We start from the raw sequence: 23,018 nt of genomic DNA, 5'->3' as shown, positions 1-23,018 counted from the left end.
TTTAGAGGAGACGCCGCCATTTTCCTACATATCCGACCAAACAAACAACGGGCGTCGTTGCTCTACACAATAGCTACGCCCAATAACATAAAACCAAACCCAGAATAATCCGTAAATTGGGTTTAGTGAAAGGGAGAAACCTAATAGCGAACCGTGCTCAAACAAAACTAGCGCTTTCTATTTTTCCTTTCGGCATTTCCACCATCGAGGACGAGTGGGTCGAACTCGATGGCGGGAACGAAAAGAAAGGGTATCTATCGAGATATTCCAATATTAACCGTAGAGAGCCCCCCCCCCCCTTCCACCCTAATGGCGATAAAGGTTGATGCGAAAATTATGCTTTCAAAGAGAATGATGGACGAAGCTCTCACGCGCCCATTCACTCCGATTCCCTCCGCGAGTCGCGACCAAAAACAAACAGGACGGGGGAGAAGACCCGAATATTCACGCGTAAAAATTACTTTCGATATACGAGAGAACAAGGGGTGATTACGCGCTATAAAGGGTCTGCCTCGAAGATCCTCATCTCGCTGGAATGTTCGAGTAAACGCTCGGGAAACGGGTTCGGTTTGCGAGCGCGGAGGTTGGGTTCCAACTCGAACGTCTTCTCCTGGGGGTGAGGGCGGGGGGCGGGGGGGGGGGGGGTTTCTGAGAACGTGCACTGAGAAATTCCCCGGGAGAGGCGGCCGTATCTTCCCCCAACGAATAAATGATCGACTATAGATCATTTTCTCTTTTACATTTCCGAAAATAAGGATCGTCGGCGCGCGGATTCCCCGGCTTCGGAAAGATAAACAAGCGACTAAAGCAGAAAGGAAAGGGGGGAGAGGGGGGCGGCTGACCCCTTATTTAGAAGAGTGCCCATCGTCTATATATATTTACCGGGGACTATATCAAAGAAAGAGCCAATGGCTGTCAATGTTGTTTTGATAAATACATTTCTACGGGCGACGGGGGATGAGACCAAAGCGGAGGGCCCTAAAGAGTACAAACTCGACGGACAAAAACTCCGGGTCCTTCGCGCCCACCCCTCTCCCATTCCCGGAATTTTTTTTTGATAAACAACCCCCCCTTCAATTTCTATAGATAATGGACTCAGCCGTCCTTTTCCATCTCTCCTACCTCTTTTCCAGCATTCTCTCGCGCTTCTTTTTCCTTTATTTTCCCCCTCCATCTTCGCGGTGTATGACAATGGGGAGTTATACTTTTATACTCCAACGAGGAAAAATTTTTAGGTTTTTCTTTCTCGAAGATCGCGAGAAGAGGGAACGAGAAGAGACAGAGTCGTTCTGGGAAAACGGCTGGAAGAATTATTTGCTCGAAAGTTCTTTTTACAGTTTTTTTTCACTCTTCCAAAATGCAAATTTGAGTAATTTCTTTTCCAAATAGATGAAAATGGATCGAGTTTCAATCTACGATGTCGTCTATTCTTTCGCCACCCCCGAAACATCGCGTTTTGAAATGTAGATGAAAAAATATCTAGAACCATAGATTGGGTTGAATAAGGAACGATTAAATGATAATTAAGTGGGTAATAACGACGAACCCGGCGGATATATTTCAAATTGAAAAGGCGCGGGTCAACGAGGCGACGAAGGCGGAACGCGGATTATAAATTAGAAGGAGACGGGTGGTCTCTCCTACCTGACGTCCGAGTGTGACTGTGAGGTTGGAAACGGTGACCCATCCCGTCTCGGTGCCGTAGCTCATTTCGTCTCCCGGAAGAACGGATCCTCCGTCGACGGACCATTTAATCAGAGCGGGTGGATTGCTGGGGTCCGTGGTGCAGGTGAAGGTAACTGTTTCCCCCGAAATCGCCGTTTTTGGTCCACTAACTCCGACAGCGGCAGGTGCATCTAATGAAAATTTGAAAATTTACGTTACAAACTAGATACTAGGAAAACCTACAATTTTACTCGAACACCGTAATAAATAATTCCTAGTCTTGGTTTATTCGTGTCCTCGATTCTATACAGTTTTCAAGTACGAGCCTAAATTTTAAATATTGATAAAATATACCGATAGCAGTAAAGGGTGTGCAGTGTCGCACGCGGGAGGGGGCTGGAGGATCAAGCCACCCTAAAAAATTCCAATATATTAAATAAAGTTTAAAATGTTAGATTCTAGTTACAATTGACAACTAAGATTAGTATTTTCAGCGTTTTGGGAGATATTTTTGAACGGCTTGGATTTTGCAACTCTCTAACGTCGCGGCTCTATTTCACTGTAATGCGGAGAAGTACTAAAACATTCATAAGGGCTACAAAGCAACGCTACCGACATCTATATTCGTCACCGACTTTATGAAATCTGTATTATAGAAAAAAGTAGGTCAACCATCTCTCTAAAATCTACAATTTTTTTATATTTAACTTTGGTTTTTTTCCCCTAACCCTCGCCCCCCCCCCCCCCATCTGGGTGCGCCACTGAGAGTATGTACTAACAAGGTGAGTACCCGAGGTGTTTATTGCCGATTTTGTTCAAAATGTCGGGAGTAATGTAGACCTATATGAGATATGAAATTTTCAAAAGGAAGACGTTGCACTACCCATTCGATTTGCCATGGCAACCGAAATTTTTTTTGACCACTTAAAACAAAAATAAGATTTTTTCCTTATTTTACCCAAAAATATTTACAATTTTACTCCAACAATGTTCCAATTTACCCAAACTTGTTGAAATTTACCTAAATTGGTCCAAATTACCCATTTCGAGATTTTTAAAAATGTTCTCTGTGAAACCGAGAAAAACCCATGCTTTTTTGAATAGAGATTTTTTGTTTTAAGTGATCAAAACATTTTTGGTTGCCTTGGCAAATCGAACGGGTAGTGCAACGTCTCCTTTTGGGAAATTTCATATCTCATCTAAGTCTACATAACGCCCGACTTTGAACAAAATCGGCAATAAATACCTCGGGTACTCTCCTTTGTAAGTGCAAAATATACATTTTAGACAGAACATCAGACATTTTCGGTCTACTAGCTTCTAATTAGGTTATATTCTTTCGTGGCAACAAATAGAATTCAACAAACTATGTGGAATAAGAAAAGTAGTTGAAATGTTTTGTCGAGACGTACAGGTTCCATTTCGGAATTGAAAGTAGTTTCCAGTTCGGCCACTTGTCTTTGAGCAAGCTGTCAGAACAATTTCTCTTGGTGCTCAAAATCCCGAAACATATATATATATATATATATATATATATATATATATATATATATATATATATATATATATATGCCATAAGCGATGCGAAATATCATCCCTTTTATAAAGAAGTAGACGACTGCTTTCGCGATTACAATCTTTTAAGTAAAACCGAAAGCATTAGACATTTACCCTAATAAAAATTGTCTCAAGAAATCTTAAGAAATTTTTTAACGGTAATAATGGGAACTTCTTAAGAAACTCCCTTGGGAAATAAGGGGAAAATTGGCCCCTTTTTCCCAACAACGTTCTTAAGAAAATTTCCCTAGAAATCCCCAAACTCCAGTTTCATTTCGGGGGCTTCCTTAGCTCAAATATGCCGTAATTTTTCTTCCGAAAAACAGTAATATAATCAAATCTAAATTCTTCCCAAAACTTTATTTATTCTAAAAGATCTTAAAACAACATTTTCCAATAAAACCATTTTTTCTCTTTAAAATTCCTTTAATTTTTCTTAAGTTTTCCTCAGATAAATTTTCCCAATATTTCCCTAGATGTTTTCTCCCAAAATTTCTATTTGATTTTCTTCAGAAATCTTAAGAAATAATATCCCAATATATTCCAAAGCTATTTCTCTCAAAACTTCCCTATAACTTTCCAAAGAACTCTTAAGACAATATTTCCAAACGTTCAACCCCCCAAAGACTACTTAGAGCTCCCAAGGATTTTCTTAAGATTTCTTGAGACTTTTTTGTCTCAAAACCCATATTCAGAAAATTTACTTTCGGCATATATTCGTAATAAGTAATCCTTCCTATTGCCCGCGGAACGAAAACACTCGAAATGTTGGCTTTCGAGGAAAACTGGGTGCTTCTGCTTTGCCCCTTGGATCTGTCGTTCTAGCGGTGCTTACCTGTAATGCGCGCGTGCACCGCGTGTTGCCAGAAATCTGAATCCCTCTACGAAGGAAGGGGCAATCGAGTCAAAGGAGGAATTAGTATTAGTCGCGGTGATTACGGGGGCTTAGTTTATCCGCTAGTCAAAGCTAACGTAAACTGACCGATTGAAGGGGATAACTCAATTCGTAATTAATAATTACCGCTTTGGGCGGTAGATTACAAATTCCGCGCTAAAGCTCGTCATGTTTCCCCTATTCCGTGGATAAATTTAAGATTTGGAACGCCAGCCGATCCAAGGAACTACTCAGCACCCTGTATAGCCGCTTAGCGATATGATCGTATCGTTGGTTATTTATCTAAAGATATTAAGATGTTTACTGGTAAAGAGCTTAAGGAGATATCATTTAATAAGTTGGAGCCCAATTAGTAGGGATGAGAAGATTACGGGAGAAATACGTTCTTGGAATCGGTAATGTCTATAAATATAGCTAAACTCGTCTGTATTTATCGTTGAACTAAGAAGTTCGATGGATTGAATAGAGAAGTATGAAAATTGTTGAGAAAGGTCGGCCACTCACAGACGACGTTCAACTGAACGGTGATAGCAGCTGCTCTAACGGAAACGTCGTTGGAAGCCTCGCACCTCAAGAGGGACTTATTGTCTCTGGGTCTGACTGTCCAGGTGTACTTGTTGGAGGTAACTTTGCCAGCCGTCGTGTACGAGGCGTCTACTTGAGCGTTTCCTCTAAACCAGGTTAACCTGGCTGGAGGGTTTCCACTCCGAGAGACGCAAACCAGACTGACTTGATCACCGACTTTCAAGGAGTCATCCTCTGTGTAACCTTCTATCGTCGGTGGATCGGGAGCGTCTGTTCCGAAAGACAAAACGACGCTTTTAGAACTTTGTCTTTTAGTTTCGCGACGGACAAAATTGGAACGAAAATAATTCAAAAGACATTCGACATCGAGTCGGTTCGGACGACAAAAAGCAAAAAAAAAGGAATGAAAATAACGCGTAATAACACTGCGGAAAATACGGGGTAAAAAAATAGGGAATAAACGTAATTTGTCCCTTGGGCTGGGTGTCGCGAACCGCCAGGATAGCTTCCTTCGCACGCGATGGATAGGGTCCGAATGAAGTGGACGCGGCGTGTGGGAAAAATCTCGCGGTAGACGAGCGAAAATACGAATCATCAAAAGCTTGGGATTCCGAGTCTCAAAAGGTCATTTACAAAAATTACCCAATTTAAGCCGAGTTCCCACTTGACGAATTTTCGAGAATTTCGCGACGAATTTAATTTTCGTCGTAGCTTTAAGCTTCACTAAATTTCACTCGCATGAGTCAATTCGCTTCGCGAAAACTGCATTTTTCGCTAAGTGGGAACTAGCCTTTAGAGCTTCTAACGGCAACCGCGATAAAAAGGCTATTTTCGTCGCGACGCCATTTCGGAATAATCACGGTGGCGGTGAGACAATAAGGCACGTATCCCGGCGAAGGTTGCGGATTAAGGCGTCAAAACGAGAACTCCTAATGCGAAAGAAGCCGAAAGCACACCTTTGGGGATGAAAAACGGGGAAGGGAGAGGGGGTGGAAAGAAATAATTTGATCAAAAAGACTTTTTAACGATAATTCTATCCGTCAATCTCCTTTTAAAGGCTGGGCCTAATCGACTCCCGGAGAGCTCTCGTCTGACGTCGACCGAGAAAGGGGACTTTGGCGTAAAACTTTAAAAGAAGAATCGGCCTCGCTAAGAACTTTTAAGCTCTGGCTCGCCCCGTAGATTAAGAAGAATGGCCCTTCGACGGATTCGACGCCTAAAACGAGATCGGAACAGTGGCGCTGCGAACAAGTACGCGCCAGAGTTATAAAGTATCGAAGGGGGGGCCGCGGCGGATGGAGAAGGCTCCGACGACGAGAAAAGAAAGCCGAGAGCGTGGGCTTCCGCCGAAGACAGCCTAATTTACCCTTAGTATACTTAGTTCCACTAACGGTGTCGTTTCACTTTTTATCAAAAGTTCTTTTCACTCGTCTGGGGGGGGGGGGGTTGCAACCTTTTTTTGGGCGCGAACACGAGAGCCGCCAGTTTTTCCGCGCAGCCTGGAACGCCTTTCGGACTGACTTCGACTAGTTCCTCTTTACTCCGTCCATTTTCCGATTCCGTACCGAGCGGAAAGAAAACGGATCGCTAATCCCTTTTAAGGTTGGAGCAGATTTTACTCCACTTAGGAGTCAAGTTGTTATAGGTAGCGGTGGCGCGTCCAGCTTGGTTCTAGTTCGAGGGAGCCAACGACGCCGAACGAGAGGCGGCTAGGCTTGAGTGACCGTAGTTCCGTCACTACATAGCGAGGCAAAAACCCCGGTAGAAGGCGGAACGGATACGCCATAGAATTTGGCGAGGTGACAGCCTCGTAGGGGTGTTAAAGTAGAGGGGGGTGGCCGGAGGTAAGAGAGGAGAAAAACTACATCCGCGCGACAAGGAAAAATGCCACCAGGGTGGAAGAATAAAGAAAGAGTGATTTATAAATAGGTGACACGTGAAAGAATTACCGCTGCCGAGAATGATAGTTTTTTGGAATAGGAAAAGGGGATACCGCGGCTACACCCGGCAGAGACCCAGTTAAATCCCAGTATAAGCCATCCGCCGGGCCTTCCCGCTGCAGCGCCAAGAATGGCCCGTATTATATCGGACAAGGCGGACGCGAAGAATGGATCCAAAAATGGCCCGTTGACGTAGAAAGGGTTTCGGCGGGAGGAGGAGAGGGACTACTCACACAAGACGCTGATAGTCAAAGAAGCCTCCAGGGGACTTTTGAGGGCTGGGTGCTGAGCCGAGCAAGTGTAGGTAGCGTCGCTGTCCTCCCGTTTCGGATGCACAGACAAGGTGCCCACCGTCACGAAGCACTGGCTGCACTGCTTGGCCGGGTTCGTCATCTCCGAAGGCTTCGTCTCTGTCGCGAAGGAAGAGAGAACGCTAAATTAAGCCCGCCTTTTATAATGAAAAGCCATCCTCGGGTGGCTGCCCCCCCCCCCCCTTTATAATACATTCTATAAAGTCCGAAGAAAAGATTCTCAGATCAAAACGGACAGCGCGTTCGTTTCCATCCCAAGGCGTCGCCCGATACCCGAGACGAGTAGCTTCCTTGTTAGCCGCTCTCGAGTGTAAGAATACAGGAAGAAAGGCGATAACGGGCTGGGGTTTTTGTTTGCGTAAACAAAGAACAGCGCGCGGTAAGTTGAGATAAAACGGAAGAGCTTTTTCTTGTCTTCAAATATCGAGAGTGTGAGAGAATAGGGATTCAAACTTGATGGATGCGGCTCACCGTTCGACAACGCGTCAGAAGTCAGAAGTGAGGACGAGCGCGCCCGGGGAGAGCTACGCGTGTATAGTAGAACCACGGATCAACTGACAGTTACGTCCAAGGCGGACAGCCGATATTAACCGCCTACGCTAGTCGTTACCGAAACACACTGACAAGCTACCAATCTATAAGTAATTACTTTCTCAAAGTCAAAACAGCGTCTAAAAACCCTCCCCAGCCAACTCTTACCGTCGTGAAAGTCAACACCGTTATTCCCCTAAGATACCAAAAAAAAACTGGATTAAAAACGACCCACAGAGGAGTAAATTCCTCGAAGTTTTAAGATCTCCTGTCCACCGCATTTATAACTTGAGGATGGCCGCGCTGTACCGCGTTGGAAGACTTAAAAGTTGGTCACGGAGAAATGGAGTCAACAACGTAACGCGGATGATCCATTATATGGTACGAGACGCGTCGTATTACCTTCGTCAGGTTCGATCTCCTTTTGGTTCTTGTACCATCTGAGGGCAGATTTGGGTTTACTTCTGTCGGTTTGGCAAGTGAGAGTGACGCGGGTCGCTTCCCGGACTTGAATCTCTTGCGGTTTTTCTTTGTTATTCAAAATAACGTTGGAGGGAGCCACTGAGACGAAAGATAAATGAAAATAATTTAGAGTAATTTTTTTCAATACATATTCATATTTTCCGAGTTTATTCCTCTGGCTATAATTTTTTTCTAGATGAAGCGGATCTAACTGCGATAAATATTTGAGATTAAGCTCCCCTATCAAAACTAAATAATCATACACCGTAAAAAATAAAACGCGTTAAACTTTTTCAAATTAAAGGTCGCTGGGGAAAAAGAGTAAACAAACGGCTAGACGAATTGAACACCGTAAGCTTGGCTAAAATCGCGTTACGACCTCGAATAATTTAGCAAAATTGGCTTTGAAGCTTGGCGCCTATTCGTGAATTATTATTTTTCGGTTACTCTTTCGGAAAATACGAAAGCCGCGCTTAAACAAGCGTTAAGACATTTCAAAGGGAAAACCTTTAAAAGCATTCCGAAAAGAAAATTGTCGCGAAATTTTAGCCGGAAATATAACCTTATGCAAATTTCGTGCGCTTTGGAAATTTAATGACTCTTATTTTAGGGCCTTTCTATATTTGGTTTTAAATTATTGAAGTCGAGCGAGTGAACTCCCCTGACGGTGACTCCAATTCTGGAAAAGCTATTTAATTTAAAAACCGCTTTTTTCCCTCCGATAAAATATCGCATTTACGGTCAGAGTCGCGGATTGCGTCAAAGGGATCTTTGACAACTTTGGTAAATATTTCCTCGTGTTATATTCTTAATTCGCGGTTAGTTACGTAAATTTCATTTTATAGAAGACCGTGATAAAACGATCGAAAAATATTTTCGATCAAAAACTGGAAAGGTTTAGACTCGTACGATCGAAAAGATAAAAGATTAGAATGATTGAAATAATTTTAATGGATTCCACACTTAAGGAACCCAAAGATCCCCCGAGAATCGTACGTTCTTCTCAAAAATTGAGTGAAAGAATGTATGAAATTCTAATTGCGTAGAAAAAAAAAGTACAACGAAGGCTTTTAAAGGAGTAAGGAAGCTAAGGTACGACAAAAGGTCAGCCTCATTTCGATGGGGGATCGCGAAACGAATGTCAAAAAAGTTTTGTTTAACTTCGGCCGCTCTCTCGCTCCGGCTCTTCTCTCCAGTTTCTAATTCTCACTTTCGCGCTGAGTTGACATTGAAAGCTTCGGGGATTTCTCGCGCGCGGAGGAACGACAAAAATCAAAAATTGGAATCCGGGAATTCTCTCGGAGTGAGCTAAAAAAGGGAGAGATCTGAGGAAGAGCGTCGCGTCGAGCGAGGGCCCAAAATCCCGGGTCACGGTGTAGGCGAAGCGTACGTTCACAGACGAATAGGTCACTGATAGAAACAGACAGGTCGAAGCTAGCGCGCCGAAGACCTGAGCAGCCGAATCTTTCCCTCTTCGTCCGTCCGTCCGTTCGCCCCCCCCCGCCCCCCCCAGAGAGAGAAAGAAAGAGGTTTTACTGGGACGCGGTAAGTGACTCAGCCTACTTACGCGTGACTGTCAACTTGGCTCCCGCTCTTATCGGCTGTTGCTCCGGAGCCGGACCAACCTACGCGGTGGAAAAAGGGAGGAAAAAGATGAGAGTCAGAGAAAGAAAAATATTTACTTTACTATAGGAACAATGGAGGGAGTCCCCGCGCGCCACCAGCGCCGGGACACCGACCTACTTTCGCCCATCCACCACCCGCTCTCGTCGAAAAATGACCGAGGCTAAGCCGATTATACAAATGAAGGCCGCTAATGAATAACGGGCCGCGAGCCCATCCCGAATACACGCTAGAATCGTTTTAACTCTTTCCAAAATTTAAGCGCTCCTTAATTCATATTACGCCTCTTAATAGCAGATACATCAGTTTAATCGCGTACATTTAATCTAAAAATGTATTCAAACGAAATTCGCGAGAAAGGATGGCCAAGGAGAGAATCGAGTTTATACAAAAACATAGTTGAGCTTTGCACTTCTAAGAAAAGGACGTCGCTCGATTTGTACTCGTAAATGGATAAAGTTAAAGGTTAATATTTATAAATTAATAATTTCAATTGCTTAATCAAAATATTCTGTTACGATTCGAAGTTTTTTCAAAAATTGTATAAATACGATTTAAGAAATTTTATTTTATTTAGTCTTTAATACGTTATCTTTAAAAATTGTTACTTCGTACGCAAATTTTATTAAGACCATTTCTTATAAATGAACCCATCAATAATAAATTATATAAGTTGCTATTCCTTTTTCGCGTAGCAATAACGACGACTTAAATTAGAAAGCAGACACTAATATTATAAGATCAATTAATTCTATCCGTTACTTATACACGATAGAATAGTATGATTTTTTAATCGACCGGGATTCGAACCCGAGCCTTCTTGAACGACAGGTGAGCGTTCTACCGCAGAACCAAGGATACAGCTGAAAATTAAAAACTCTTCCGAGGAGAGGTATATTTTGGCTTGCCAACTTGTTTAGCTATGCAGGCCAAACTATGTTTTGGTATAATTTCTGTAAAATTATATTTTTCTTAGTAATAAAATCTTTTTATTTTCAAATTATGAGCTCAGTTTCTATCCCAAATTTTTCTCTCGACCTTTAAGGATGTTTCAGATAACTATCCCTTCAAAAAATTTTGCGTTCACTGTCCCTTAAAGCGGTTCAATATACCTCAATTTTGTTTTTAATATAGTTTTAATAATTATTGAATTCGTGATCCCTTTAAGATCTTTTTTTGCTTACTACCCCTTTATGATTTTTTTGAGTCACTGTTTCTTTAAGAACTTTATACCATTTTTATTTTTGGATTGTTATGGCGAGTTTCTTTAAGTACTTTGATGCCGTTTTGGGAATTTTGGTATTTTTTTAAAAAATTTGAATTTTAGGTGCTTTTAGAGATTTTCGGTGGTTTTGTCGTTTTAGGAAACTTAAGACGGGTTGGGCTATTTTTGAAATTTTTAAGTTTTAGCGCATTAGCCATTAGGTGAAATTGGGGTAATTCTGGCAAAAGCAGTGCTCAATTTAATGGGATTTTAGACGGGTTTGAGATTTTTTTTTAATTTGTTCGGTTGCAGCTATTTAAATGAATTATGAGTGGTTTCGTTGGTTAGGGCTGTAATAAATATTACATCAAAATATATGTTCCCTGATAAAAATATTAAAAACAGAAATTTAACTTTTCCCTAATAGATGCGCGCTTTGAATAAATAATGAAATACAAATTCGGTCGTTTTATGAACAGCCTGAAATAAGAACAAGATGTCACGGACATTTGAGTACACACAATCCCACTGATGTATTAACTTAATAAACCCAAGAGGAATGTTATCGGAAAAGAATTATTCGAGTTACCTTGTTTTGGAAATAAGGTGGCGGAACGCGAACACGTTCATTTAAATTAATTTTTATAAAAACCAAGTTTTCCGAGTTACCTGGTTTTGGAAATAAGGTGGCGAAACGCGAACACGTTCATTTAAATTAATTTGTATAAAAACCAAGCGTTTCGAGTTAACTGGTTTTGGAAATAAGGTCCAAGTTTTTCGAGTTACCTGGTTTTGGAAATAAGGTGGCGAAACGCGAACACGTTAATTTAAATTAATTTTTATAAAAACCAAGTTTTCCGAGTTACCTGGTTTTGGAAATAAGGTGGCGAAACGCGAACACGTTCATTTAAATTAATTTGTATAAAAACCAAGCGTTTCGAGTTAACTGGTTTTGGAAATAAGGTCCAAGTTTTTCGAGTTACCTGGTTTTTGAAATAAGGTGGCGAAACGCGAACACGTTCATTTAAATTAATTTTTATAAAAACCAAGTTTTCCGAGTTACCTGGTTTTGGAAACGCGAACGAGTTAGATGGCACCTGTATCAATTGGCACGAAATTCAAATATGACAATCGACCAAATGCCCCACTTCTCGGGCTCCGACCCCAAAAATTACGAAAATCCCGTCGAGGCTATAATAGTGCCTACCGATTGAGATATCACTAACGTACCGCGAGCAATCGTGTGTACGGCAGCTGGTCAAAAAAATATTTAGTGGCACACTTATGCTTAACTTCTGGGCATAACAAATATTTAGGGTCACACTTATTTTTTACGCGCCTGTTCATACGTTATTGTTATTGCAGACAGGCTTTCAATGGAATGCGAATATAGCTTCAGCGCGTAAAGAATTCAGGTATGCCGCGAAATGGCTAATTAATTCACTTAAAATTAACTTTTTCCAACGCGGCTGCAACCTAAGCTGGAATAGGCCTAGAAGTAAAAAAACTGGTGATTTTTGATCAAATCTTACTTACCTACTTCCTGTCGTACGACGTGCGTAAAAAGGGCGTTAAACGTGCGTAAAACGTTGGGGGTCACACTTATTGTTACTTCTGGGAACACGTTGAAAGCTCGGCGCGAACGGCCTTGAAAAATGCGAGAGGGAAACTGGCGTTTAGAACTCTATAGACACGCGGATTTACCATGTCGGAATTTGCGGGGGTCCGCATACGCTGTCGAAAAAACCTCACTTAGAATTAAAATTAAGCAACGTAATTGCAAATCTAGGGTTAAGGGAAACCATAGCTATTCAAAAATATAACTATCATGAAAATCGGACTTAAATTAAAGAACGTTATGTAGACTTTTAAGCGAAAATATAAAACCGCGAAAATTGGGGTCCCGTAAATTAACCAGGAAACTATACTTAAATTTAATATTTACTGATATAACTGAAGTTGTATATCCGCTGAATCCTATCCTTACCAAAAATATTGTTTTTAACGTTATCGGACTTAATTTTAAATAAAATATCAACCACACAAAGCGAAACCACAAAAAATAGTAAATTGGGCATTTGCCCAACTTCTCGGGCTCCGATCCCAAAATAGTGCCTATCGATTGAGATATCAATCGCCTTTGTACCACTAACGTACCGCGAGCAATCGTGTGTACGGCAGCGGCGGCGGCGGCGGCGGCTACACAGTACGTGATCGTAATACACACAAATCCCTAAGGATTGTGTGTAAAAAACAAATTTTACAGAACGGGAGTCGTTTTGACAGATCTCTTAGGGTTCTCAACCAAGAAGCCAGAGAATCGAGGTGGGGTGGGTGGAAAGTGGGTGGAAAGGTTGACAAAATACGGGACAAGATACGGCTTTTTGCGCCATCTACCTAATTTTTGTGGCTTTGTTGTTTATGGAGGAAGTGGATGCTGCCGTCTTTCATTAGATAACGTAGATCCTAATTGTAAATATTTAAATTATAATGTATGTGAAAAGTAGAATTTCGCGCTGATGCAAAAATCTACGTTAGGCCTAAAGCTTGGTTTTCACTAGGGCGCGTCATAATGTATGTGAAAAGTTGAATTTCACGCTGACGCAAAAATCTACGTTAGGCCTAAAGCTTGGTTTTCACTAGGGCGCGTCATAATGTATGTGAAAAGTAGAATTTCACGCTGACGCAAAAATCTACGTTAGGCCTAAAGCTTGGTTTTCACTAGGGCGCGTCATAATGTATGTGAAAAGTAGAATTTCGCGCTGATGCAAAAATCTACGTTAGGCCTAAAGCTTGGTTTTCACTAGGGCGCGTCATAATGTATGTGAAAAGTTGAATTTCACGCTGACGCAAAAATCTACGTTAGGCCTAAAGCTTGGTTTCTACTAGGGCGCGTCATAATGTATGTGAAAAGTAGAATTTCGCGCTGATGCAAAAATCTGCGTTAGGCCTAATGCTTGGTTTTCACTAGGGCGCGTCATAATGTATGTGAAAAGTTGAATTTCACGCTGACGCAAAAATCTACGTTAGGCCTAAAGCTTGGTTTTCACTAGGGCGCGTCTTAATGTATGCTATAGACGGCTTTTAAAATTCATTTTGCGCGTGAAAATACCTTTACATGTTATGGTCAAAAAAGCACGCAACGAAGGTTGTGTGCCCAAGACATGTACCTGTAGTATCGCGCGCTAAAACGTCATTTCAAAATCCGTCAATTACGCGCACTAGTGGAAACCAAGACTTATACAATTGTTTCGCGTCTTGGCGTTTTTTCCTAGTGCAAACTAGCCTTTAATGACGCAACGTCGATTTTACGTTATGATAGAGGTATACGCAGTGCGAAATTATATTTAATTTTACAGGCGTATTGGGTAAAGAACTCGAACGTGATAACAAATAGTGACGGGCTGTAGCCTCGTATTTAATAGGTTTTATAACGAAGATGGAAAAAAATGACTAGAGCGATCTATCAAAAAGTAGCTCGTCGGCGATGGAAACTTATCTCATTAAGACACATTTATCTCGGCTAGTTTTATCGGTCGCTTCCACCACGGCGGGCTGCCTGAAAAATGGACTCTTTAACGGTGCACGCTGCGCCAACGGGCCATTTTCCCATCGTTCCGCGCTCAGACGAACGAATAAAAATGAAAGTCTCTCCCTTCGCCGAGAAGCTCCGTAATCTTCGAAAACGGTATATCAAACCGCGGCTCGCCAAACATCTTGTTTAACCAAGGCGCGATAGATGCTAAGCAAATAAACAACGAACGAAACGAAGCTCTTCGCGTGATTATATACTATTCATTTGGTAGGCTAGCCTTCGAAGTAAACGTAGCTTCCGTTACCCCAAAGAGAATAGCTAAATATCCCCCCGACCGAAGTGCCAGACCCGTTTCGAGACTAACGTACTAGCTGGGCGTAATCAAAGGAAATATAACGGCTGACGAAGTATTCGAAGGAATGCCGAGCGAGAGGGAGAGAGAGAGAGAGAGAGAGAGAGAGAGAGAGAGAGAGAGAGAGAGAGAGAGAGAGAGAGAGAGAGAAGGGTGAAGAAAGATAGCGTGATAAATACGGTCGGGTTGGGAAAGGAAGGGAAGTCAAAGGGCATCGCGTTTCTCGGACAGTGGCGATTTTTCAGGGCGTTTTATCGTGACCGAATCAAATGTCCCACCGCCGTCCAGCGTCGCTTTATTTCCAAAACGGCCCACTCGAAGAGCGCCATCGTGATGGAATGGCGGACATTAAGAAGGCCGCGCGATGGGGGAGCGTGGGCGATGGGCGCCAACGAGCGGGGCTAAGCAATTCCCAAATTCAATTTCCAACTCGGAGAACTGAAAGTCGGAGAAAGGGGAGAAAGAGGACTTCAGTTTTATTGATTCAATTCGTTTTTCCCGTAAACCGCTTATTTTTCTGTTCGACCGAAGAACTTCAAAGATCATTTTCGACGCAAAGCGTTTCGTACCAATCGTCTCCCAGCACTCCCGATATCGGACACATTTTTAGATCTTGAAAAATACGTAAACGCTCAGTGGCGGCGCTAGGGGGTAGGCCAGGTAGGCCACTGCCTACCTTAAACTTTTGAGGGGCCCCAAAATCACCCTACAAGGGGCCCCAAATTGATCTAGAAAGGGTCTCAAAATTGTCCCAAGGGATAAAATTATTTATAAATAACAATGAAACCAATGTCGATAATGTATTTAGAAATATTTTAGGTATCTCCTAGTAAATAAAACCAGTTCTGTTATATTTGGACTCGTTTTACTGTTGTTAGAACGTTTTTGTTCGTCATGTACATCACTACTTTATTTTATTGAAGTATTTCGTTGAGAAAAGGGGGGTCCCGGGTCGGGGGCCCATTTATTTGGTTTGCCTACCGTCGCGAAAATTCCTGGCGCCGCCACTGTAAACGCTAATTTTTTCGGCGTCAACCAACCTCCGTCCATTTTTAATACGAACATTTTTTCTCGTTTTCAAGTTGAGTCGATGTCGGGGGAAAACGTAGCCTGGTCTTATTAATATTTATGAAAAATTAAAATTAGCCTCTCTTCGTCAAATCGAAATGTGATACAACAAGATTGCACAGGCATAATAGCTGCCTCACGCCTGCCCTTTATTATCGTAATTGAGGGCCCAAACGGGTATCACGCCTGAGAGTTTTTCAAACCCCATTCATGGACGTATCGTTCATATTTATCGCCTCAGTGGTCGCTGATAAATCGAGGGCCTAAAGTTACGGTCCCCCAAGGATCTAAACGGGTATCGCACATGAAAGAGTTTTTCATACCATATTCATGGACGTATCTTTCATATTTATCGCCTCAGTGGTCGCTGATAAATCGAGGGCCCAAAGTTACGGTCCCCCAAGGATCTAAACGGGTATCGCACATGAAAGAGTTTTTCATACCATATTCATGGACGTATCTTTCATATTTATCGCCTCAGTGGTCGCTGATAAATCGAGGGCCCAAAGTTACGGTCCCCCAAGGATCTAAACGGGTATCGCACATGAAAGAGTTTTTCATATCATATTCATGGACGTATCTTTCATATTTATCGCCTCAATGGTCGCTGCTAAATCAAGGGCCCAAAGTTACGGTCCCCCAAGGATCTAAACGGGTATCGCACATGAAAGAGTTTTTCATACCATATTCATGGACGTATCTTTCATATTTATCGCCTCAGTGGTCGCTGATAAATCGAGGGCCCAAAGTTACGGTCCCCCAAGGATCTAAACGGGTATCGCACATGAAAGAGTTTTTCATACCATATTCATGGACGTATCTTTCATATTTATCGCCTCAATGGTCGCTGCTAAATCAAGGGCCCAAAGTTACGGTCCCCCAAGGATCTAAACGGGTATCGCACATGAAAGAGTTTTTCATATCATATTCATGGACGTATCTTTCATATTTATCGCCTCAATGGTCGCTGCTAAATCAAGGGCCCAAAGTTACGGTCCCCCAAGGATCTAAACGGGTATCGCACATGAAAGAGTTTTTCATATCATATTCATGGACGTATCTTTCATATTTATCGCCTCAATGGTCGCTGCTAAATCAAGGGCCCAAAGTTACGGTCCCCCAAGGATCTAAACGGGTATCGCACATAAAAGAGTTTTTCATACCATATTCATGGACGTATCTTTCATATTTATCGCCTCAGTGGTCGCTGATAAATCGAGGGCCCAAAGTTACGGTCCCCCAAGGATCTAAACGGGTATCGCACATGAAAGAGTTTTTCATACCATATTCATGGACGTATCTTTCATATTTATCGCCTCAGTGGTCGCTGATAAATCGAGGGCCCAAAGTTAAGGTCCCCCAAGGATCTAAACGGGTATCGCACATGAAAGAGTTTTTCATACCATATTCATGGACGTATCTTTCATATTTATCGCCTCAGTGGTCGCTGATAAATCGAGGGCCCAAAGTTACGGTCCCCCAAGGATCTAAACGGGTATCGCACATGAAAGAGTTTTTCATATCATATTCATGGACGTATCTTTCATATTTATCGCCTCAATGGTCGCTGCTAAATCAAGGGCCCAAAGTTACGGTCCCCCAAGGATCTAAACGGGTATCGCACATGAAAGAGTTTTTCATATCATATTCATGGACGTATCTTTCATATTTATCGCCTCAATGGTCGCTGCTAAATCAAGGGCCCAAAGTTACGGTCCCCCAAGGATCTAAACGGGTATCGCACATAAAAGAGTTTTTTATACCATATTCATGGACGTATCTTTCATATTTATCGCCTCAGTGGTCGCTGATAAATCGAGGGCCCAAAGTTACGGTCCCCCAAGGATCTAAACGGGTATCGCACATGAAAGAGTTTTTCATACCATATTCATGGACGTATCTTTCATATTTATCGCCTCAGTGGTCGCTGATAAATCGAGGGCCCAAAGTTAAGGTCCCCCAAGGATCTAAACGGGTATCGCACATGAAAGAGTTTTTCATACCATATTCATGGACGTATCTTTCATATTTATCGCCTCAGTGGTCGCTGATAAATCGAGGGCCCAAAGTTACGGTCCCCCAAGGATCTAAACGGGTATCGCACATGAAAGAGTTTTTCATACCATATTCATGGACGTATCTTTCATATTTATCGCCTCAGTGGTCGCTGCTAAATCAAGGGCCCAAAGTTACGGTCCCCCAAGGATCTATCGCTGCGTAAAATTTTTATTCTTGGGCGAAAAAACCCCCATTGATCTACAACAAAGGTTCGGTACTGGTATAGTTAGATAGAGGAAATTTAACCGAACGAATGCCGTATCAATTAAATCGATCGCACGCGCCACCGAAGAGAATTTAGCGTTTAGCGGGGACTTTTACGTCAGAGTTTTATTTGGGGGTGAAAAAACCCCTTTGATCCACTAATACCAATCGAACGACGTATCAATTAAATTTTTATCAAGTGCCGTCAACTGAGGAGAAATCGTCGTTTCGCGGGGACCTAGAAGTAACATTTGCATTTGGGGGACGAAAAACCCCCCTTTGATTAATAACAAAGTCGCAACTATGGTATGGTTAGATAGAGGGAACTAATACCAATCGAAAGACGTATCAATTAAATATTTATCGAGTGCCGTTGATGAGCAATCGACTTTACGCGGAGTCCCTTTTGGAGCTAGCGCCGCGGTGTATTCACCATATCACCACCGATAACGTCCAGAGTGAAAATAACAGCCTCAATCCCTCTATAACTAGAGGGGTTAAGCTAAAAATAGGAATACGTATACAGGGTATCGTTCTAGAAATCTTTAAAAATTCTAACATGCTTCGGAATTTCGTTCCGTATTCCGTTTGCATATTTTAAAGAGCCGATACTCTCCATATTCGCGATTCAAAAGATAAACATAAAAGAATTTCCGAAAAACAGCCCGAGGCAAATACTAAATAATGGAAGTTGAATTTCTAAACATAATTTTATCACTATAGGAATCGCACACTTCGATGCTAATACTTGAAACAATAATAAATATAAGTTAAAACGAACCACCTATGGACTGCATTGCAAAAGATGATAAAATTGGCGAATAAGTAGATAAGTCCATTAAGAAAAGGAATAATAAAGCTAAACCCTAAACAAATTTGAAGAAATTTAAACACCGATAGGTCTTCGAGCAAACAAAAAACGCGAAACTCGGACCAAATAGATCTTCGAGTGAATAATTAAATTAAATTATTTAAGTTTTTAAATTTCTTCAAATTTGATTAGGGTTGATTATCCCTTTTCTTAATGGACTTATCAACATATTCACCAATTTTATCATCCAATAATAAATATAATACTTCTCCAAATATATATTTTTATTACAAATTGAATTTACTTTAAGTGTCATGTCTGAAAAGAGTTGTACTTTTAACAAAGTTACTCCGTTGAACTAGAAAATGGAGAATTTTTTCTACAGCTAACTTAGTAACAAAATAAATCAAATCCCAGATTCAAAATCATTTATCGCCGCTGTCAATAAAATTAATCACTTTGTTTTCAAATTTTTTCCTCAATTTCGATTTGTTTGGGAAAAATCTGTACGCAACAAAGGTACTCGGGCTAGATTAATGGAAAGGATTATTTTCATCGCTTGTTTATGGACTCCAAATTCGCGAACAAAGAGATGATTTTTTACGTCACATTTCCAGCGATTTATAAGAGCTGTCTTCGATGAATAATATTTAGCGTTCGCGGAAAACACTCGTCGACGGAAACGGAAAGTAAAATCATTTCGTGGAAACGGTGGAACGACGATAAACAAAAACCAGCGTCGAAGGACGCTCGATTTCCAAACGGGGCAAAGCGTTTCGAATCGATTGGCGGTCCACGTTTGTTTTTAATTGAATTTCGCCTGGTTTCTCTTTAAGGATACCGAACTAATCAAAATCAGTCAACAACTACAAATAATAACAATGCGTCCAAAGGTTTGCCCACCGTTCCGTACACCGTCTTCCGTGACTTAATTAAATATTTAATTTACATAAATCAAGCGAAAACCCCCCACCCCGTCGTAGTTTTTTCAAAGGTGTTGTTGATCGGTAAGTCCAGGAAATCCTAACTACAAAAAGGCAGAAGGAAATACGCGCGGTATTTTTAGCTTTAGTAGACTTTTAGCAAAATATAATGTCTAGAGAAAGAGAGAAGTAACGGCGGAACCCAATTAAAACCTTAATTAGCGGACTTGGCGAGCCGTAATTAGAATATCGACTGTTCCGAACTGAGAGAATGTAGAATGTTGGAAAGGCGGCGAGTGAGCGGCCGAATAAATTGAATTTCATAAGAGCGACGAAAAATTTGGAAAGCGGGAAAAAGGGGGCCAAAGTCGGGTGACCTAATTGGCGCTCGGAACCTTCTGACGTCAGGACCCTTTTACTGTTAAGAAAAGTAAGTCCGAGTGACGCCACGCTCTAGTTTTACGGCCTCAACGGTATAAGCCAGTATACCATTAAGAGCTTACGTTATATCCTATTAATAGCGAGGACTGCGCGGAGAAGTCAGGGCCTACGCTATATAACACCCTTATTAGCGGAAAAGCCGCTTTCCGCCGCGGTAATACGGACAGAGTGCATCAAATCCGCTCGCCTTCCACGAACTGAGATACCCGACGACTGTAGGCTAAACGCGCTAATTCGGCGGGGGGAAAAAGGACAGGCAGATCTAGTTAGGTATATGTAAGAGAAGCGTATAGGACGAACTAAGGTTGTACAGTTATTCCTCGAAGGATTTATTCCGTTAAGGTTGGAGCGCGAGTTTTCCCGAGCGAATGCCGGAAAACTGTACAGCGCCATCGATCATAACGAGAAATACAAGAATACGAGCAAATTTCCGTAATGTACATTCCGCGTTTAAAGCAACTTTGAAAACGTCCTCCGCGATAAAAGCAACAACGTAACGAGAATGTAAACGTGACGGAATGGTAATGATACGAACCCGCTTTATTCCCGCAAATTAGCTTAATAACGGGAAATAGTTATTATTGTTAAGCGACGTCTCGAAGGCCGAAAAGATGATTCGCTTTAGGCCTGTTAAATGTTAAACAAGTTGAAATCGCGGCTTGTCGACTAAATTTGTCGAATAACGATCGCTTTACGAGCTATACACGCTCTCAATTGATGTTTCGGCCGTTGTCAAACGAAAGAGCTGTCCGGGGGGGATGTACTGTTTATCCGAACGTACCTTTTACCGCGAATTTAATAGCTCTTTATATAAAATACGAGAGGTCACGTGATTACGTTAGATTCATCGTGCAGTTAAAGTTAGAGAGCGCGCGCATATTTTTGTTTTGGTTGAGCTCGCGCGAAAACGCACGAGACCCTCTACACGGAAATATTAGAAAGCGCGCGCTCCAAAAAATAACACTCTTTATACATGTATGCGTATATATTATTTTATAGAAAGAGCTATTAGAATGACCAAAGAAAATTTATAAATACAATAGCATCACTAGGGAATTCGACTATTTTTAAACCAAATAGCCCATAATGAAAAGGGATAGAAAAGCTAAACCCTAAACAAATTTGAAGAAATTTAAAAACTTACAAATAGCTCGTACCATATGTAACATAATCACTCATAAGTATGCCATAAAAGCATTTTCGTTAATGAAACCTTGTTCACGGGATATGACGTAAATTTCGTCACTTAGAACTCCGTGATGAAATACGCGTCATCAACTTTACTGATGGGAAACGGAAGTTAGTGAGAATTCCTCGCGCGTTTCTGGCTTTGCCCATGTCAAGTTTAGCTCGTGCCTCGCGATCACACGATTTCATTTCCATGGTAACCTTTCCAATAGCGCAAGGATTAAAAACATTTTGGCATTTTGGGTCCGCTCAATGTATGTTCCGCGTGAAACAAGGTCTCATTGATTTTTTTTTCAATGGAAATATTATACAGAGGCATACTTATGAGTAATTATGTTACATATGCTCGTACCAATAGATCTTCGAGCAAACAAAAAGACGCGAATTTCGGACCAAATAGATACAACGTTTACAACATATTTATAACCTTAGAACTTTACAAATTAGATATTATATTTATTTTTTTTAAAAAGGATTTTTTTCCAAATATTGATATAATCTACCCCCGGTCCAAAATCACGGTTTAAACATTTACATTTATCTGTTGATTTTTTAATATAAAAAGATTCTTTTAAGTTTAATTCAGTTGGAATATTGCAATATTTTTTAAATTCAGCTGATTCGAAATTAATTATATGGTTTGTATTTTGAACGTGGGTGGCCAGGGCCGACTTATAATACCTTTTTAACCTAACACTTCGTTCAGTTTGTCCAATGTATTCCCCTCCGCACTCACATTTAATTGAATAAACTCCTGGTAAACTATATTCTCCCGATAATGTATTTATTTATACTTCTGAATTTTTCGAGTTATTTCTGGAGCCAATTCACCTCACGCTCTAGCCGTAAGCTCCTCCAATTAACGGTCAATCAAATCAGCCCAGTATCTTATTGGTTCCCGCTAATTTACGCTTTATCATTGGATTGAAGTGCACGCCAGTGACGTTTTTCCTTCCCCCCTCTGGTGGCAGGAGAAAACTAAACCATGGTGCCCGAGGGTCGTTTCGAAATAGCCATTCTTCCTAAGTTTAACTAACGCAAATAACACCGATTTGAGAGCGTGATTTTCAGTCCAAATAAAGTTTCTCAAGTTAGAAGATTTGACCCCCTGACACTATATCATTAAGCAAAGAGTCGGGACAGATTTCGTCAGCACCTCCCCATCTTCACCCCTCTACGCGTAAAAATGTAATCCCGATATATCGGTTCCAGAGGTTCGATATCGCGTCCCCAAATTCGTTTAAAGCGTTAATAAAGAAGCAGCCCGCACCTCATTCCGGCTATCGACAGTAGAGTCAGATAAGTTTCGGAATTTCATCCTTCATAGCCCGTGGGTATAAGGGAGTTTGATGGTGGCTTATACCTCTTTAAAATGCATCGGTTTTTGGTCCACGTAGACGTCTGAGGGACGAAGAGAGCGGGGGGAGTGAACCCCTTACAAGCATCGTCTTCTAGTGATATTGACGCCAATTCGGGGGGGGGATGCGCCTCTCACGCGTCTTTCAAAATCGAATAACCTCGGAAAAAATGTACGGGGCGGTGGGGGTTTGGGGTAAAGAGAGAGAGAAGCTGGAAAACCGCGCAAAAAACAGCCGCCAAGGACGGTTATACCGAAATGTCGGGAAAGGGGAAGCCAGCCATATAAAAAATAATAAAAGTGAGAGAGAAATCGGGTTGGTACGACTTTGAATCTTCGACAATATATAGAGAATATTTATTGCCTTA

At 41.6% G+C, this 23,018-nt stretch overlaps 1 protein-coding gene across 5 annotated transcripts in view; it reads right to left on the bottom strand.

Moving 5' to 3' along the window:
• LOC149932683 (nephrin-like) overlaps positions 1 to 23,018 on the bottom strand; it is a 113,327-nt gene that overhangs the window by 65,200 nt on the left and 25,109 nt on the right. For all 5 annotated transcript variants that reach the window (XM_090156442.1, XM_090156443.1, XM_090156444.1 and 2 more), the window contains 5 exons: positions 9,454 to 9,511; positions 7,827 to 7,985; positions 6,816 to 6,992; positions 4,622 to 4,912; positions 1,645 to 1,856 (listed from right to left, as the gene is read on the bottom strand). In XM_090156442.1, the coding sequence (XP_090012568.1) occupies positions 1,645 to 1,856; positions 4,622 to 4,912; positions 6,816 to 6,992; positions 7,827 to 7,985; positions 9,454 to 9,511 (897 nt within the window). The remainder of the gene's footprint in view (positions 1 to 1,644; positions 1,857 to 4,621; positions 4,913 to 6,815; positions 6,993 to 7,826; positions 7,986 to 9,453; positions 9,512 to 23,018) is intronic.

This window comes from Leiobunum rupestre, chromosome 8, assembly GCF_980474605.1.
Source record: "Leiobunum rupestre chromosome 8, qqLeiRupe1.1.hap1, whole genome shotgun sequence".
NCBI classification, from domain to species: Eukaryota; Metazoa; Arthropoda; class Arachnida; order Opiliones; family Sclerosomatidae; genus Leiobunum; species Leiobunum rupestre.
The sequence above is the reverse complement of the archived record's forward strand: the minus strand, read 5'-3'. Positions and strand labels throughout refer to the sequence as shown.